This window comes from Tamandua tetradactyla, chromosome 1, assembly GCF_023851605.1.
Source record: "Tamandua tetradactyla isolate mTamTet1 chromosome 1, mTamTet1.pri, whole genome shotgun sequence".
Lineage (NCBI taxonomy): Eukaryota > Metazoa > Chordata > Mammalia > Pilosa > Myrmecophagidae > Tamandua > Tamandua tetradactyla.
This window is the reverse complement of record NC_135327.1, coordinates 28,997,591-29,016,003: the sequence shown is the minus strand read 5'-3', so window position 1 is coordinate 29,016,003 and position 18,413 is coordinate 28,997,591. Positions and strand designations below refer to the sequence as shown.

The window sequence follows — 18,413 nt, the reverse complement described above, 5'->3', positions numbered from 1 at the left end:
CAAGGCCATAATGAATAGATGGTGGAAAAGCTTACAGTGCACCGCAGATGTATTTATTCATTTATTTTTAAAGTTTGCACACATGCTGTATCTCCAATGTAATAAAAAAAAGGCCTTAACATTTAGAAACGTTTTGAGATATTTTGCAGATGTCCCAAGTGAGTCCCGAAATGGAGGTAGAGCACGTGCTCCTATTTCATAAAGTCTCATAGGGGATAAGTGGTTAAAGAAGATTAAGCACCCAACCAGGCCTAACAGGAGGATAGACAGACATTGAGAGCCTTCCTGAGGAGATGCTATTGAAGTAAAATACAAATCTATGCAAAAGTCTTTAAAAAGAATCAAGTATTCATTCCAACAGCTTTGCCAGCCTTGGCCACCCAATAAGTTACACACACACTCAGGTACTTGGAAGGTTATTGCACTGCTCTTGAACTGATCAAGTCAGGAAGTCGTCACTTTCCACAACCAGACTCTGTTTCTTCCACAAGATTCCTCACGCTGCACGGGTTGCTGGGGCAGCTGCAGTTGAACCCTGCCTCGAGGTTATAAGGCCAGTAAAATTAGCACGATTATCACTGCCACTTTCACTTCAGAGTATCATGTTTATTGAAGAAGAGCTTTCTGAATAGAAATAGCTGAAGTACTGCCTGCTCAGTAAATTTTTAAAAAATAATAATAAAGTAACATTTTCTGTAGCAATGGTGATTAAGGGTAGGCTTGAGTTTCAGTAGCATTCTCTTGCCAGAGTATATACCAGCCTGGGCTCAAAGAATTCTCCCCCTACAAGATTCTTAAGATTGTTGGCTAGTTGATTCTTTGCTTTTTTGGCCAGTTGGTGGTTTTGATGAATTTGCTGTGATCCAGGGGTGTTCAAGTACTTCTTTTAGAGTTGGCCTTTGGCTTGGATTATGCTTTAACAGTCTTGAAATGAGGTCCCTGGCTCCCTCCGTTACAAAGTCAGGGAATGTGAATTCAACCTGAAATAAAATAGATTATGGTCACAAAACATGTTTCAGAAATACCAAATAATATATATATACATATATATTCAGATCCCATTGGGAAAGAATTCTAAGGGAAATGATGGATCCTCTCTAGTCATGTCTTACCCTTGATATTCTGTTGTAAGTCTCTTGGTATGTATTTGCTTCAAAAGGAGGTTTCCCAACTAAAAATTCATAGCAAAGAACTCCAAGGCTCCAAAGATCCACCTTCTCATCATGCATTCTGCCTTCAATCATCTCAGGAGGCAAGTAGTCAAGGGTTCCACAGAGAGTGGTTCTCCTAAAAATGGAGAGAAGGATGCAGGCTGACATGTTTTCTAAAGTTATCACGATAGCGCCTAAAAAAATCATTAACCATTATATTAACATTTGAGTACTTTCTCTAGGCCAAATACCATCCTATGAAGTAGGTACTATTAGAAATCCCCATTTTTTAGAATAGAAAATAGTCATACAAGTAGCAACCAAGCTTGGCTCCAAATCTTTCCAACTCTAGAACCTCCTTGAATAATCCTAAAATATAATTAGTTAGAATGATCATTACTACCTAAGAGTAGCATGCAAAATTCTCTGTAAATACAATTTGAAGTTCTACATGTGTTTTCATATTACAGATATGTAGGAAGCATAGACCTTAAGAAGCTAAGGTGACACTTAATAACACGAAACTAAAACTGTCCCATCATGAAAGCACTCGGTTTGGGTTATACATGCACATTGCCTTCTGACAGATCACTGGTACAAGAAATACTGAAATCCTTGAGGTGGCAATATATCGCCTATGCAGTATTCTAGCCCAGAATTCTTAACCTGAATCTTTCAGATCTTTAGACCTAACTTTCAGTTTTCAGAAAGTGCAAGGACCAAGTTAAGTGACACCACAATCAGAAAATTCCATTTAAAAACTGATCTGGATTGAAGACCATAGAGACAATCAAATACAATGCATGAACCTTGGTTGCGTTCTGATTAAGTATAGCAAAATGCTACTGAATGTATGCACTGGATAGTCAGATATGCTTTCAACTAACTACATTCAACATTTCTGTTTCAATTTTCAAAACAAATGTTGGAAATCAGCTGGGGATTTATTGCTTTTTTTGTATCTAATATTTCACAATGAAAAATGTTTAAAAAAAAAAAAAAAAAAGCTGGGGATGGCAGAGGTCAAATCCTGAGCAAAGACCATGTAGATTTTTGTCGCTTTTATCAGTCATTCTTCGCAACTGGTATTAAACTATCAATTCTGGCACAGTATTTATCCATGCCTGGCCCTCAATGAGCATGCAAATGTGTACTCAATTGAATTGTGACCTGGGAACAAGGAGCTACCCCTCCGGACATCTAATCCCTCATCACCAATGTTAGGAGACAGACTAAATCAGGGAGTTCTCAAACAATAGTACATAAATCATTTATATAGATGTGCTTTTCAGAAAGGAAATAAGCTATTTCTTTTCTATCATGATGGTATCTGTGATATAGAAGGTTGAGAACCACTGGACATGTTAAAGTCTATTTTAACCCTGTGACTCTATGATACCTAAGATTCTTACATCACCAGGTGACAACAGCTCTCATTAACAATAGGTGTGTGGGGTGGGGGGGGAGAAGAGTGCAACAGACCTAGTGCATTGTTGGAGATTAGAAGTGGTCAGTAACAAAAACAGTAATCCCCACTTCCCCGGCCCATGTCATCTATTTTAAGCTATGTAGTTTCCTAAAAACTGGCTTTATTTTTTAAAGAATCTAGCTATAATTTTGAAATCTTCCCCCAAAGTTGACCAACTCTAATCAGTTAATGTATGCTTTAGAATACCTCAACACATGAGGTTTCAAAAGCATATTTTAACCCAATAGAGAATACTTTAGCCTTTTTCCCCCCATGTAAAGTTCATGTAAGGTCTTAATTGTTTCCTTACTTGATCTCTCTGCTTCAGCTTTAAAAGAGGACAAGAGAGGACAAAAAGAAAACTGAAGAGAATCTTGAACTCTCACAGTTCCTCCAACCATTTTCTGCTTAACCATGCCCACAATACTGGGCTCCCTCAGCTCTGGATCTCTACACATGCTACCCTGAGACTTGTTCCGTTTCCCCTGTCCAGGAAGGAGCCAGAGTCTCTGTCCACCAAGGTAGAAACTCCTCCCCCTCTGCTCATCCTGTTCTGTACCTCACTTGTCATATCTGGTTCCTTACTGTCTCCTTTATTACCCTCTAAGGACCTTATGCATCTTTATTCGCAGGCCTAGAACACTGTAAATACCCAAAAAATGGTTGCAAATAAAGTTATCTTAAAGACAGGAACTTATTATTAGACCTAGATTACTCCAAGGTATTTCTGTGTCAATCACCTGCCCCAACTTAGCATAGCTAGGGACAAAATTATGCTTAACTATTTTACCATTTAGTTCATGATCCCCGGGGCTTTTGCTACACCAAACAACTTCCAACTCTAAGACGTACCTGGAGGATGGGGCATGTACCGACCACCCAAAGTCTGCAATCTTAAGCTCTCCAGCTGATCCGAGGAGCAGGTTCTCTGGCTTGATGTCTCTGTGAATAACTTTCTTTGAATGACAGTAAGACAGAGCATCTGCCAATTCTGTGATATACTATTAAAAGAAAAATATTGAAAGTCCAAGTTTTAGATTTTATACAAGTTCATTTTAGACATCTCTTCTGGAAAGAAACCCAACATAGATTTTAAACAAGTTTTGCAGGTTTTAAAACAAGCACTGTACAAAAAAAAAAAAAAACACTGTAGAAACAATGGATGGTCTGCATAAATCAAATGAACCTATTTGTAGTGTTTAGCATGAAGTACAATTACTCAGCATTAAGTTAATTTGGCTGAGGCAGCAGATGTGATACTGAAAGGCAGAACACTGATGAGCTATCACTACAACTCCACATGACAATTTATGTCTCAGCAGCAATTAACTAAGGTAAAAGTTAGAGATGGAGGAACATGAACAATGAGTTTTAAAAGCACTCCAAAAAACTTTCAAGTGCAGTCAATTCCCATTCTTAAAAGATCATTCAATACAACAAAAGGATTTTTGTGAAGTTAAAAATTTTGCAGAATATCAGGAGGAAAATAATCCTGAACAACAGAAAATAAAATTAAGTGTAGGTTAAAGAGCATTTTTACACATAATTCAGTAGTGAACTTAAGTACATAAGCAGTTCAATCCTTTTGTTAGTTACTCTTATTTCCTTAAATTGCCAATCTCTTAAGAGTTTCTAGTACCAGACTCAGAAAGATTTGGCAAGCAGGTCAACAATTCGTTCTCACATAAGAATAAGAATAATTTGTATTTTCAAAGTATGTATTTAGCTCTAGCTAAGGTTAAAGAAGAACTGTTTTCATCTAGTTGGTAGATGAAATGGAACATTTTACAACAAAAAGGTCTACTGAACAAGTGGACAGAAACCAAATGTTACCATTGGAAAAGACATCTTTCATTCTTTCAGCTCAAAGCCAAAGACCCAAATTTAGACCATAATAAACTGAAGGTGAAGACAAAGAAAGAGGGTCTCATATCATACACCTTGAGTTGATGACTGCCTTGAGAGCGCACATTAGAATTCCAGAGGGTAATGGATTTTCCCTGCAGTTTTAAGCAAGCTGAAACCTACTCCACACCTCATATTTTGTTAGACAGTAGATATGAGAGAGTTCCTAAAATTTCTCTAACTTTATCTGAGTTAGCCAGAAAACAAACAGGTTTTGAAATACATATATATGAGTGTATGTGTGCATATATATGTATGTATGCACTTACAGCCCCATCTCCCTAACTGATAATCTTCTGATAATCTAAAAGGAATATCAGTCTATCATTCTTTCAAAGAGCTATGTCTTTACACCAAAATAAATTCCATCTGCAGAGAGGCCTTAGATATAAGGGAAGAATTAGTCTTCTAACAGAACTAACAAGAAGAAAATATGTAAATATTCTTATATTCTTGGTGTGGGATAAGAACTTCCAAGTATGACAGCAATATTAGAAACTAAAGAAAAAGATTAACCTACCAAAATAAATAAGCAATACTCATCTTAGGTAAGATTAAAGGAAAAAGAAACCCGGGAAAAAAATACAAATACCTTTGGCAAAATCACAATCAGTAATGAGCGCAGATTTCCTTATTGATCTAAGAGAAAGTTGGCCCTATAGGCCAATTCACAAGAATAGTTGCCAATTAAATTTGGCAACTTGCTTTATGAATACTAAAACAGCAAATAAAACAGATCTATTTCTACTTGTCAGAGGGCAAACATTTATGATTAACAAAATTATACAGAATTTTTTGGCCTGAAAAATGTCAATAACATTCATTCAGTGAAAAAAGTTATAGATAACAACAGAAGAAATATGATTCCTTAAGTTTTAAAATGTTATTGCATGCAGAGGTAGAATACTCACCTTTCATGCAGGAGACCCAGGTTGGATTCCTGAACCACACACACCGCCACCCCCCACCACCCCACCAAAAATAAAATGTTATTGCATGGTCAACTGATTTTTGACAAGGCCCCCAAATCCACTGAACTTGGATAAGATAGTTTTTTCAATAAATGGGCATAGGAGAACTGGATATCAATAGCCAAAAGAATGAAAGAGGACCCTTACCTTATACCCTAAACAAAAATTAACTCAAAATGGATCAAATACCTAAATATAAGAACCTGTACCATAAAGCTCCTAGAATAAAATGCAGTGAAACATCTTCAAGACCTAATAATAGGAGGTAGCTTCCTAAACTTTACACCAAAAGCACAAGCAATAAAAGAAAAAATAAATAAATGAAAATGCCTCAAAATCAAATGCTTCTATACCTCAAAAAGACTGTCAAAAAGGTGAAGAGGCAGCCAACTCAATGGGAGAAAATATTTGGAAATCACACATCAAAGGTTTGATATCCTGTATACATAAAGAAATCACACAATTCAACAACAAAAGAACAAACAACCCAATTATAAAATGAGCTAAAGATATGAAAAGGCATTTTTCTGAAGAGCAAATACAGATGGCTCAAAGCACATGAAGAGATAGATGCTCATTTTCATTAGTTATAAGGGAAACGCAGATCAAGACTACAATGAAATATGATCTCACACCTGTAAGAATGGCTGCTATTAAACAAACAGGAAACTACAAATGTTAGAGAGGATGTGGAGAAACTGGGACACTTATGCACTGCTGGTGGGAATGTATAATGAATGGTGCAGCTGCTATGGAAGACAGCTTGGCGTTTCCTTAGGAAAGTAAATATCGAGTTGCCCTATGACCTAGCAATAGCACTACTTGGTACATAACCAGAAGAGCTGAAAGCAGTGACACAAACAGACATCTGCACACCAATGTTTATAGCAGAACTATTCACAATTGCCAAAAAATGGAAACAATCCAAATGCCCATCAACAGAAGAGTGAATTAACAAAACGTGGCATATATGTATGAAGGAATATTTTGCAGCAATAAGATGAGAAGACATCCTGAAGCACGTGACAAGACAGATGAGCCTTGAAGACACAATGCTGAGTGAAATAAGCCAGACACAAAAGGATAGATACTGTATAACTCCACTTTTATGACTATGGTAAAGGTAAAATCAGAGACTTATAATACAGAATATAGGGGACTAAGAGGTACATAGAAGCTACATATGGATGGGTGAACGGTTAGCTAATGAGGTTGAACTCAAATGTAAGGGAATAGATAGAAATGAAGGCAGTTCACTAGTGGGTCTATAAGTAATATTACCATACTGAAGGTGAACATGATTGAAAGGGGTTATATAAACCCACTGATTAACACTACAAATATAAATAAGTTCTTGAATGAACATCTTCAAAGTTATGATTCTTGTACAAAGAGTGTTTAACTTCAGGACACAGGGGAAAAACTACTATTGTATGCTATGGGCTATGTTTAACAGGAAAACATCAGCAGTACCACAGCAACAGCAGGGATAAATAATGGGGGGAGGGACAAGAGTTAAGGGAGGTTTAGATATCCTATTTGGTGAAGGGGTGTTTATCGGTTATCTTTCTCTTAGGAATAATGAAATTATCTAAAATTGACAGTGTTGATGGACTGTGGACTTTGGGCATTATACATGATGCCTAATGAATGCAGGTGGCTGAAGGATGCACTGACTGAGTTGGTGAACGATGATGTATACATATGATTGAATATTTGCTGCTACAAAAAGGAACAAAGATGTAAGGCATGCAACACTATAAATAAACCTACGGGACACTGGGTGGGGCAAAATAAGCCAGAAGCAAAAGAGCAATTACTGTATGATCTCCTCTAGAAAACGCTTATAAGGAAACAGGAGCTTAGACTGGTAAACTCTTACAGCAGTCACATTTTGTCCAGAGTGGTAGTTATTATTTCTGGATTGAGAGTGGTTTTATATATGTATAACCTGGGTTTTTTTGTTTGTTTGTTTGTTTTTGCATAGGCAGGCACCGGGAATCGAACCCAGGTCTCCAGCATGGCCAGCGGGAACTCTGCCTGCTGAGCCACCAAGGCCCGCCCTAACCGGGTATTTAGAGATAGGAACAAAGCCCATCAGGTTGGGGTTAAGGTGGTTCAGAACACAGGGGTGAGGAAGACATCGTCTGTGTTTTAGAACCGCACCTACTCTTTGAGACCAAAGGAAGAAAGGTTTATTTTGTCTGGAACCTGGCTTTCCTTTTTTTTTTTTTTTAAACTTTTTTATTGTATAACATATATACAAAGCAAAGAAATAAAAAAGCAATAGTTTTCAAAGCACTCTTCTTCAACAAGTAGTTACAGGACAAATCCCAGAGTTTGTCATGGGCTACCATATGAGCCTCTCAGATTTTTCCTTCTAGCTGTTCATATAGGAGGCTAGAAGGTTAAATATTTTTTTTATCTCCACAATCGACTTTTTTCTTTCTTTTTTGTGAAAAATAACACATGTACAAAAAAGCAATAAATGTCAAAGCACAGTACCACAATTAGTTGTACAACATATTTGGTGGAACCTAAATTTTCTATAGTACATAATCTAATTCAACCTATCTGGCTAGCTCATTTAAATAACCGAAATACAGGGAGCCCAGAATAAGAATGAGAGCCTTTAATCCTATATAACTTAATTTAATGCCTGGATACATCCTAGGACCTATTATGTAGATAATCAAAAAGTACTGGCAAAGTCCCTTGAAGGATGGGAGAAAAAATATAGAAGTATTAAACTTTACCACTGGGGAAACCTCTGATACTGTATCAAACATTAGGAACACCCAAATCAATAGGCCAAGCCCTTGATCTTGAGGCTTCCTCTTGTGAAGCTTATATATGTAGCTGAGAAGATTAGCCTACCAAAAGCTATGCCTCAGTTACTTCTGGAGGACCTCTTTTGTTACTCAGATGTGGCCTCACTCTCTAAACCCAACTCTGCAAGTGAAATCACTGGCCTCTCGGCTGCATGGGACATGACATCCAGGAGTGAAAGTCTGGCCCTGGCACTGTGGGATCAACAATGCCATCCTGACCAAAGTGGGAAAAGAAGGGTAACAAATATGTATCAGTGGTTGAGAGAGTTCAAATAGTATCGAGAGGCTACTCTGGAGATCACTCTTATGCAAACTTCAGTTAGACATTGCTACCTATCACAACTTTCCAAACCTTAACCAAAACAAGTCCAGCCAATTCTAAAGAATACCTAGGGCAAAATATAAGATTCTACAAAGGAAGGCGGGGGGGGGGGGGGGGGCGCGATGCAAGGGTAGTTCAGTGGTAGAATTCACACCTGCCATGCGGGAGACCCAAGTTTGACTCCTGGTCCATGGACTTCCCCCCAAAAAACAAATAAGCAAAAATTCAACAAATGGTTCTGCAATAACAGGATACTCACATGGAAAAAAATAAATAAAATGTGGCCCTGCCATACAACATACAAAAAAAGATTCTACAAAAGTTCCACGCACTAGGGTAACTTTCCAGAAACCTATAACCTCCCTGGACCAGATAAGTCCTGAAACTTAGAGGGGCCAGCCTCTCCAGAACATCAGCTAGTTCCATCTCCCTACCCCTTATTACTGATAGCCCCTTCCAACATGAAGAAGTTAGAATGGGCAAAGCCCAAATGCCCCTAAAGAGTGGGAGAAAGATCAAACGTGATGGTGGGGTTATACAGAGAAGGTAGGATTTGACAAACAAGTATGACTGCTGAATTGTTATACTGATATTTCTTTTAGTCTACATTATCTTAGAGCAGCTATAAGTAAAACCTAAAAACAGTGGAATTGTAACCCAAACCCAAGTCTGATATCTGTTCTACAACTAACTGTTGTGCTATGCTTTGAAATGTATTGCTTTTCTGTATATGTTATTTTTCACAAAAAAAGAAAAAGAAAAAAAGTCAATTGTGATGGTAAAAAAAATATTCCTTCTATCCTCCAATGTTCTGGAGCAGCCAGAAGGAAAAATCTGAGATGATGGTATGGTCACCCATGACAAACTCTGGGATCTGTCTTGTGACTACTTGTTGAGAATGCTTTGAAAACTATTGCTTTTTCCTTTCTTTGGTTTGTGTATATGTTATATTATACAATAAAAAAAGTTGAAAAAAAAAGTTATTACAGAGACAAGACCAGAGGGTCATTCACCAATAGTGGGGGGGTTTCAGATGACAGAAGTAAAATGACCTGAATTTAAATGTCATTTAAATAAATGCCAAAAAGAGAGAAAATTAGTGTACATAACCTAGAGCTCTCCACTAGGAAACAGAATTACAAATCAAAATATCCATCACAGCCCAAAGACTAACTTCTTATAACAATTTCATTTGCAAAAGAAAGGAGGGGCACCAGAAGCACAATTCATGAAAGAAAAAAAAATGATACACTGAACTTCATTAAAATTAAAAACCTCTGCTCTGCAAAAAACACAAGTAAAAGAATGAAAAGGCCAGCCAGACACTGGGAGATAATATTTGCAAAATACATCTGATGAAGGGCTTGTATCCAAAATGAAAGAACATACAATTAAAAAAAAAAAAACACTTTAAAGTATAGACAATACAGACAAATCAAAGATATACAGATGGCAAATAAGCATATGAGAAGATGCTCAACATCATTTGTCACTAGGGAAATGCAAATTCAAATGAGATACCATAACACACCCATTAAAATAGCTAAAATAAAAATAATTTTTTTAAAAAAAGCCCTGGCTTGAAAATACCAATTGCTGGTATGAATATAGAGCAATAGGAACTCGCATACATTGCTGGTAGGAATGCAAAATGGTATGGCCACTTTTGAAGACAGCTGGGCAGTTTCTTACAAATGTGTATGTATATATGGTCTCACTACACAATCTAGGAATCACACTCCTAAGTATTTACTCAGGTGATCTGAAAACTTATGTCCCCACAAAAACCTGCACACAAATGTTTATAAGCAGCATTATTCATAATTGCCAGAAACTGGAAGCAACCAAGATATCTGTGGATAAACTGTGGCTATTCACACAATGCGATATTATTTAGTGATAAAAAGGAATAAGCTGGTAGGCAATGAAAAGACTCAGATAAATCTTAATGCACATTGCTAAGCGAGAGGAAACCAATTTAAAAGAGGTTACATGCTGTTATGACTCCAATTACCTGATAGTCTAGAAAAGACAAAATAATAGAAATGGAAAACAGATAGTGGTTGTCAGGGATTTGGGGGGAAGAAAGGAGGGGTTGAATGGTTGAAACATAGAGGAATTTTTAGGGTGGTGAAACTGTTCAGTATCAAATAGTAATGGTGACTACATGGCAATTATGCATCTGTCAAAGCCCATAAACTATTACAGTACAAAGTAAACCTTAATGTATGCAAATTAAAAAAAAAATCATTTAGGAGGTCCAGGGATCCCAGAAAGGAAAGCAACTGGGATGAAATAATCTAACCATATTACAAACATAGAAAAACCTCATTGAATAATAAGAGAAATGAATGCAATCTGTAGGACTAAAAACAAAAGGAACTGCACATAAGCACTGTATTTTAGTTGATGAAATTGTTTTCCAAAGGGGTGAAGGTTAACAATTTCGATACTATTAAATATTACACTGAAAATCATCAATCAAGTAAATGGATGGCAGGAGCCAGGTTGCTCACTTTTGGAAAGAATACAGATAAGCAAGGGGAGGAGGCCAGAATGATCCATGTGGCAGTATATTAGAGTTGGAGACAACTGTATAAACTCATGTGTCATTTAATATAGATACTACAGAATGCAGATAAACCTGGAGCACCTTGAAGTGCTCAAAGTATGCGAAGGGGAAAAAAAACTCAGAAAGATGGTAGTGTTAAAAGGACACAGGAGCCAAATGAAAGAGTGTTCGATGATCAAAGCTGGGACCATCTGAGCCATAAAATAAAGCAGTATCGGATTATATCCCAAAGTATACAATAAATACTAAGTTGACACTGATATGTGAATAAATAATTGAATAGAGAAGAGACAAAGCTCCCATGCAGAATTCCAAATAGTTTACATAGATACTCTGTCCTTAAGAAGGCAGAGCATAACACCCCACTCCTTAAATATGGGCTGTGTGCACGGTGACTTCCTTCCAAAGAGCATGAGATAAAAACGGGAGGAGAAAGAGGAACTTGACAATGGAGAAGCCTGACAAATACTCCCTTAGCCAGGGAATTCAGGTCAACACACCAGGAGTGTTCAGTCAGGTTGACAATAAGCATCCTTGGTATCCCTTGATAGAAAGGGCACTTTATCTCTGTGGTCTTCCTCCCAAAACCATAACCCCCATCTAATCATGGGGGAAACTAAGGAACTCTGAATAAAGTATACACTTTAGTTAATAATGTATCAATGTTGGTTCATTCACTGTGACAAACGTACCATACTAAAGGAAGACTTTAAATAAGGGGAACTAGTATAGGGTATGTGAGGACTCTGAACTATCTTTTTCTGTGAATCTCTCAACTATTCTAAAATGTTTTACTTTAAAAAAAAAAAAAAAAAAGGAGGGGAGTGGGCAAAGTAGCTACATAAATTTTTGCAGAAAGACAACTTGGAAACATAAGCCATGACATTCAACCTGGCACCTGATTATCTGTGCTTACAGTACAATCAAGCTATGTTGCCTTCTCCATTTCAAATATTTGATCCTATTAAGGTATCTCTCTATAAGACAAAACCCACTTGACTCTAATGAAAGGTATATTGCTATGTAGGACAGATAGAGGGGGAACTGGATAAATGGAAACTTACAGTAGCAGTTCTCTGTTCATCAAACTTGGAAAGCTTCTGAAGTTCTCTATAGACTGCTCCAAGAGGTGCATATTCTAGAATTAGGTAAACTCTGGTGGCATCATGGAAATAACCATACAGTCTGAGAATATTAGGATGCCTGCAATGAAGGATGAATACTTAAATATCTGGTCTTGAAGCCAATACAAAAATATGTACTAAATATCAAGCAAATCCCTCATGTGAAATCAATGGGATTTCTAACTAGTTTTGGTCATGGACTCCCCCACCCTCTACCTCCAGTCCCACTTGACAATATGAAGCCATAAACCCATCCCAAAGAAAAATACACATATCCACATATCATTTTATGTGGAATTTCAAGATATTAATGGGTTTCAATATGTTAAGACTAATATTTCCTGCCTTTTAGTTATCTTTTTCCTTAGGGAAGAGATTCAGTTAAATATTAATTCCACACAAATTAAAGAAGAAAAAAAAAGGACATGGCATTTCCACAGTAGTCTGCTACCCAAATACTGAGACAACAAATAAGCAGTGTTCAATAAGGGCAGTAGATCTGTGCTGCTGAGAGGAGCTGGCCAGAATGTAAATTCCCGATCTTTCTTGACTCCAGCAGTTGTGTCATGCACAGATATAGACCTCATGCTGCCAGACTTTAAGTATTAGCAACTTATTCAAATTTGTCAAATGCTGGAAAAGCAAAACAAAAACAAAACCACAACAGACTACCAGTTTGCAACCCCTGTTTAATAAAGGATAAGAGGCATTGTTATCCTTCATATCCACCAAAAAATAAAAGTATTAAAGTATATTTGCTCATGTAAATTACTCCATTAACAAAACAGTAAATTGTCAAGAGATTTTTTTTCAAGACCACTTAGGTCTAGATAAGTCTTTAAAAAAAAAAATCACAAATTTATTCACTCTTTGTGGTACCATGACACACGCCTTGAAAAAGATTGCTTTGAGCTCTATATACCATTTTTTTGAACATCCATCTGAAGACTTACCTAAGGTGAGACTGTATTTCTACTTCTCTTCTCACCTGATGCTCAACTCCTGCTTTTTCCAGCTGAGCTTTAAATAATACTTTAAGAGCCAGGATAAACTTGCTTTGTTTTTCTCTTGCCAAATAAACATTACCAAATTTTCCTTTACCCAGCGGGCGACCAATTTCAAAATCCTCCAAAGCCCATTGCCTTCTAGGAGAGAACATGGGCATTTTAAAATGTGAAGAAAACAATTTTTCTAATGGTTTATCAACAAGTAAATAACATTCTATAAATAATTTTATATCTAGAATTGTACTTGATCTGTATCCTTCGTAAGAATCAAGCCAATCACCACAGTTCATGAATCACCACAAACATGCAACGCCCACTTCCTCCAACTGCCATCAGCTGTGTTAATCAGTGATGGGAAACATCTTAGACTTTTAGAGCTGAAGAATCAAATGGGAAATGTTTCAAAGCTGTATTATGCTCAAGAGTATAGACCTACCAAAGACATAACACTTAAGAAAATAAAAAAGGATCTGATAGGCAATTGGGAGAGAAGAATGCTTCAGCATTATCTCTGAGCTTTTTCTCCATCCTCCTTCTGCATCTCCAAAGATGCTAACATCCTCTTGGGTTGAGACCCACTCTGGGGGTAGACTGAGCCACTGTTACAAAGGGAACCATAGGGCAGCTGGTGCAGAGAATCCCTGAAATAAGACTCTGAAAGCCTTCATTAGACAGCTAAAAGCAAAAAAGTAGGTTCATTCCTGGTTCCTCCTACTACATTCCAGAATTTACATAATTCGGAAATTGGGAAAATTTCTGGGGAAAATCTTGTATCCAACCTTATAATGAACAAATACAATAATTATATTGGCACTGTCAAAACAATCATACAAACATATGCATTGTAGGTCTGCCATTTTTGTGTTTTGCCTTTTTTTAAATTTGCACTTTTGTATACAGAAAAAAGTCTAAAAGCAAAAAAAGTCTAAAAACATACATAAACCACATACAGTGGTCATTTCGGGGGAATAAAAGGAAACTTTTTATTTTACACAATTCGAGGTATAAAAGAGTCATACAAGCATTTTCTAAATTTGAAAAACATTAAAAAGAAAACTTGAGTTGCTAATAAACACTCATCATTAACAAAATTCTCTCTTTTTTTAAAAAAAAAAGATTGGAGCCAGCTTACTTCTTTGATTCTTCTTTTTTCTGTTTTGATTCTAGTTCCTTTCCAGGATTGTTTCCTACAGAATGAATAAGTTTAAAATGTTGATATACAAATAGAGATGACACAAAGAATGGTCACTAAAAGATTAATGGTATTTATCAAGAATGGTCAACCTGGACTATTTTTTTTTATTTTTATTTTATTTATACTTTGAGAAAAGACTACTACATCCTAATCTGGCTTCCACCATGTGAAGTCCTTAAAGTATAAGGCATTAGCCCACCAAGACGTACAATAAAATAGCATACTAAAGTTACTATTTCATTTGCCATGAGAGAAAGGACATTTCTACTTGTCTCTCTCAAACAGAATATGCTCTGCTCAAGTATCTGAATGTGGGTCCAAGCTGGTTTGTTCCTCCATGGTTTGCTATCTCAATTAATGGCATCGATGTCACCATCCATCCCTAAATCCCTCTTCACTTATCTTCCCATTATGTCCAATTTACTGCACAGTTCTATTCAGCCTACAACCAAAGTGGGCTCTCAATTTGTGTGTACCTCTCCATTCTAGCTATGTCTTTGAATAAGTTAAGCTCTTCTGAGTCTTAGATTCCTCCTCTGTAAAATGGATTTCATAACTTTGGCTACTTCACAGAATCGTAACAAGTACGGAACAAGACAACCTGGATGAAGGAATAATTTATCACAGAGGCTGCAGAGAGTAACTGCCACCCAACTCCACCCAGTTCAGGCCATCACCATCTCTGGCCTAAACCACAGGACAGCCTCTTATCTAATAATCACCTGGAGGTAGTATTGCTACTCTCCAGTTCACTGAACACATTCAAAATAAGCTTTCTAAAAGGCAAGTCATGTCCCTCCTCTGCTGAAAAACCCTTCAGCAGCTTCCCAATGCATTGGAGAGAAGCACTGTTGGATCCATGAGACCCCATTGCTTAACATTGCCAAAACATCATCTCACCCCAGCCTGCTTCAGTACATCCACTTTCCCCAACTTCCCCCATACACAGAACCTTGAACTTTTCAATTTTTCAAATGAAATGTACTAGCTACAACACCACCCAACAGTCAAACCCACTATTAAGCAATGAAAAGAACATGAGATTAGTATCACCTTCTCTCAGTAGCCCAACAGTCCACAAGGCTGGTAGTCAGGGCTCTATTTCCAACATAGACTGGCCCAGAATAGACTTATTACTTCAGCCTGAACATTGTATTTTCTCCCCAATCTCAACAGATATGACAAAAGCTGGGGCTCCAAATCAAGAAATGCAAGTTTATTCATTTGCTTCTTTAGCAATGTGAAAAATAATGACAATTCAACAAGATTCAAAAAACTGGCTTACCAGATACTTGTGGCTTGGACGGCTCACTCTTTTGGGTGTTATTCAGTGGCCTGGAGGCAGGATGAGGCACAGGTGTTGTCTGCAATTGCTTCTGTTTCTGAATCTGAACAGGTTTACGGTTGGAAATGGAAACGAGCTTTTGTGCTTGTGCAGGAATGTGCTGGGAGCTATTTGAAGGACACAAGACCCGCTGTGCCTGGCCACTACTTGCAGATAACGGATTCTGAGAAGGAAACTGTGGGGCCACCAGAACACGTTTTGGACCATCACCAAGGGTAGTCTAGGTTGTGGGGGGGAAAATGAAAAAAGACTAAGTCTTCATGAAAGATAGCTGAATAGTTTGAGAATTTCATGAATAAATGTGATTGAGAGTACAGATTATTCCATTTACCTTAATGGGTCCTGAAATGTTTTCTTTAGATTTATTCATGATGCCTGAAAGGAAAGAACTTTTAATTTACACAAATCCATCTGGTTCAAAACATTATGTTAGATCAAGGTTAAAAGCTCCTTGCTGGAAAAAACCTCAAGGAGAATTTTAAAGTTTTTCTTTGTCCACAAGAAGCCAATAGGAAATAGTGTTTTGTTATCAATATAGAATGCAGGTATATACCCGTTTCCCAAGTCCAACCTCTCCCCTCGTATACTGCATCCCGTCCCCTCTCACACACTCAAATTTCACTCGACTTCTCCAATGGATCACTTCCATCAGAATACAAGCCTACTGTTAATACCTTAGAAAAAATCCTCTTTACCCCACAAATTGCCTCAATGACCCCATCTCTCCCCTCTCCTTTCAACAGCAAAACTCCAGAAGAGTCGCCTACGCTTATCTTCCCTACTTCTTCTCCCACCCTCCCTTGTGCCCACTCCCACCTGGCTTTATCCCCACCAAGTCGCTGAGTTCATGACTGACCCCTATTGTTACCAAGCCAAACAGTCAATTCTCCACCCTCATTTTATGTTGCGTTCTAGGCAGCATTTGATAAGGTTGATCATTTCTTCCTGAACATCTTTCTTCACTTACCTTCCAGATTTGTCTCCTACCTCACTAGCTGTCCACTCTCACCCTCTTTTCCACTCTGAAAATGCCTGAGATAATATAGGAATGAGTCTTTGGATCCCCACCCCCACTTCTCCATCTACAACCATTTCCTAGGGACCCTCACCCAATGCCATTGCTCTGAACATCTTTATCAGGATACCTCGAATTAACCTCTTCTGGCCTAATCTCTCCTCTGACCACCAGACTCAAAAGATCCAACCACCTGCTCTGGACCCCACAGAAAGGTATGAAAGGCATCAAAATCTTAATACATCAAAAATGGAACCTCTTCTCTCCTCCAAACTTCTTTATCCACTCTCTACTCATGGGAGTGTGCTGGTCTCTTTCCCAAACCATTTCTCTTTTCCTATACTCACTCTCCAGGAGAGCTCATCTGGTCTATTGGCTGTGCATAATATCCATAGGTGGAAAATTCCCAAATTTCCATCTCCAGTCCAGATATAAATATCCTACCACTTTCGCATCTCCATCTGATTATCTAAGGGGTCGATGTTAACATGTCCCAAGGTGAACTCACGATCCTTCCCATCTCCACCTCCCCATTCTTGTTCTCAGATATCCCCTCAGAATATGACCTCTACCACCACCACCTGGTAAGACCACAGTCCTCCCTCCCTGGACTATTTGCAACTGGCTCCCAATGATTTTCCTCCTCTCATTCTGCCCCACTATTACCCATTCTCAACACTGCAGCCAGTGATCCTGTTAAGTCAGATGTCAATCCTTCATTCACAAAACTTTCATGGCTTCCCAACTCAATGAAATACAGGTTCCAACTGGTAAGGACAGACCAATGAAGTCCCACAAAATGTGAACCTTGACCATCTCTCTGACCTAGTCTCACACTCCTCCTTCCTGTCCACTGCACACCAGACACACAGTATATCTTTTCTCAAAAAGGTCCCCTGCCACAGGGCCTTTGTACTTGCTCTTTCCTCCATCAGGATCTTACCCCAAATGCATCACTTGCGCCTTCATTTCATGCTATTCTCTGTTCAAATGTCCCCTTCCAGAACCATCTCTATCTTATTTTTCTTCATAGCCCTTAGCATCATACACAAAGTATATGCATATTTATATACTGTCTGTGTCCCTCACTAGAAAGTAAATTCCACAAGAGCGAGGGCTTGCTTAGTCACATTTTACTCACCACTGTGCCCAAGAAACCTAGAACAGCACATAGTGTAGGCAATGAATGTTCTGGGAATAAATTAAAGCAAATCAATAATAAAAATAGTTTATTAAAACACTTTGTAAGCCCATACTATGAGTCAGGCACCACACTATCAAGTAGGTAAAACAAACACCAAGACAGCAGAAATCTACCAGTATTCTTCTTACCCAGGTGCTCTGTGACTACTAAAATCTAATCAGAAAGGATTTCCCCACCCTCAATGCTTCTACATCCATTTCAAAAATAAGCAAATAACTCCATAAGACAGAGCCAGGACTAAAGAACCTAGAGTCCTTAGTTGGTTGATAAAAATAAACTAAAAACAGAAGAGGAAATACATGC

At 37.9% G+C, this 18,413-nt stretch overlaps 1 protein-coding gene across 10 annotated transcripts in view; it reads right to left on the bottom strand.

The window, feature by feature from the left end:
- Positions 1-48: 48 nt before the first annotated feature.
- Positions 49-18,413, bottom strand: part of AURKA (aurora kinase A) — a 20,943-nt gene continuing 2,578 nt past the window's right edge. For 9 of the 10 annotated variants that reach the window (XM_077113486.1, XM_077113477.1, XM_077113457.1 and 6 more), the window contains exons 2-9: positions 16,223-16,266; positions 15,832-16,111; positions 14,484-14,538; positions 13,298-13,489; positions 12,285-12,423; positions 3,472-3,620; positions 1,113-1,287; positions 49-980 (exon numbers count right to left, since the gene is read on the bottom strand). In XM_077113486.1, coding sequence (XP_076969601.1) covers positions 795-980; positions 1,113-1,287; positions 3,472-3,620; positions 12,285-12,423; positions 13,298-13,489; positions 14,484-14,538; positions 15,832-16,111; positions 16,223-16,261 — 1,215 coding nt within the window. In that variant the 5' untranslated portion in view covers positions 16,262-16,266 and the 3' untranslated portion in view covers positions 49-794. The remainder of the gene's footprint in view (positions 981-1,112; positions 1,288-3,471; positions 3,621-12,284; positions 12,424-13,297; positions 13,490-14,483; positions 14,539-15,831; positions 16,112-16,222; positions 16,267-18,413) is intronic. The other variant, XM_077113437.1, reaches the window with a different exon arrangement.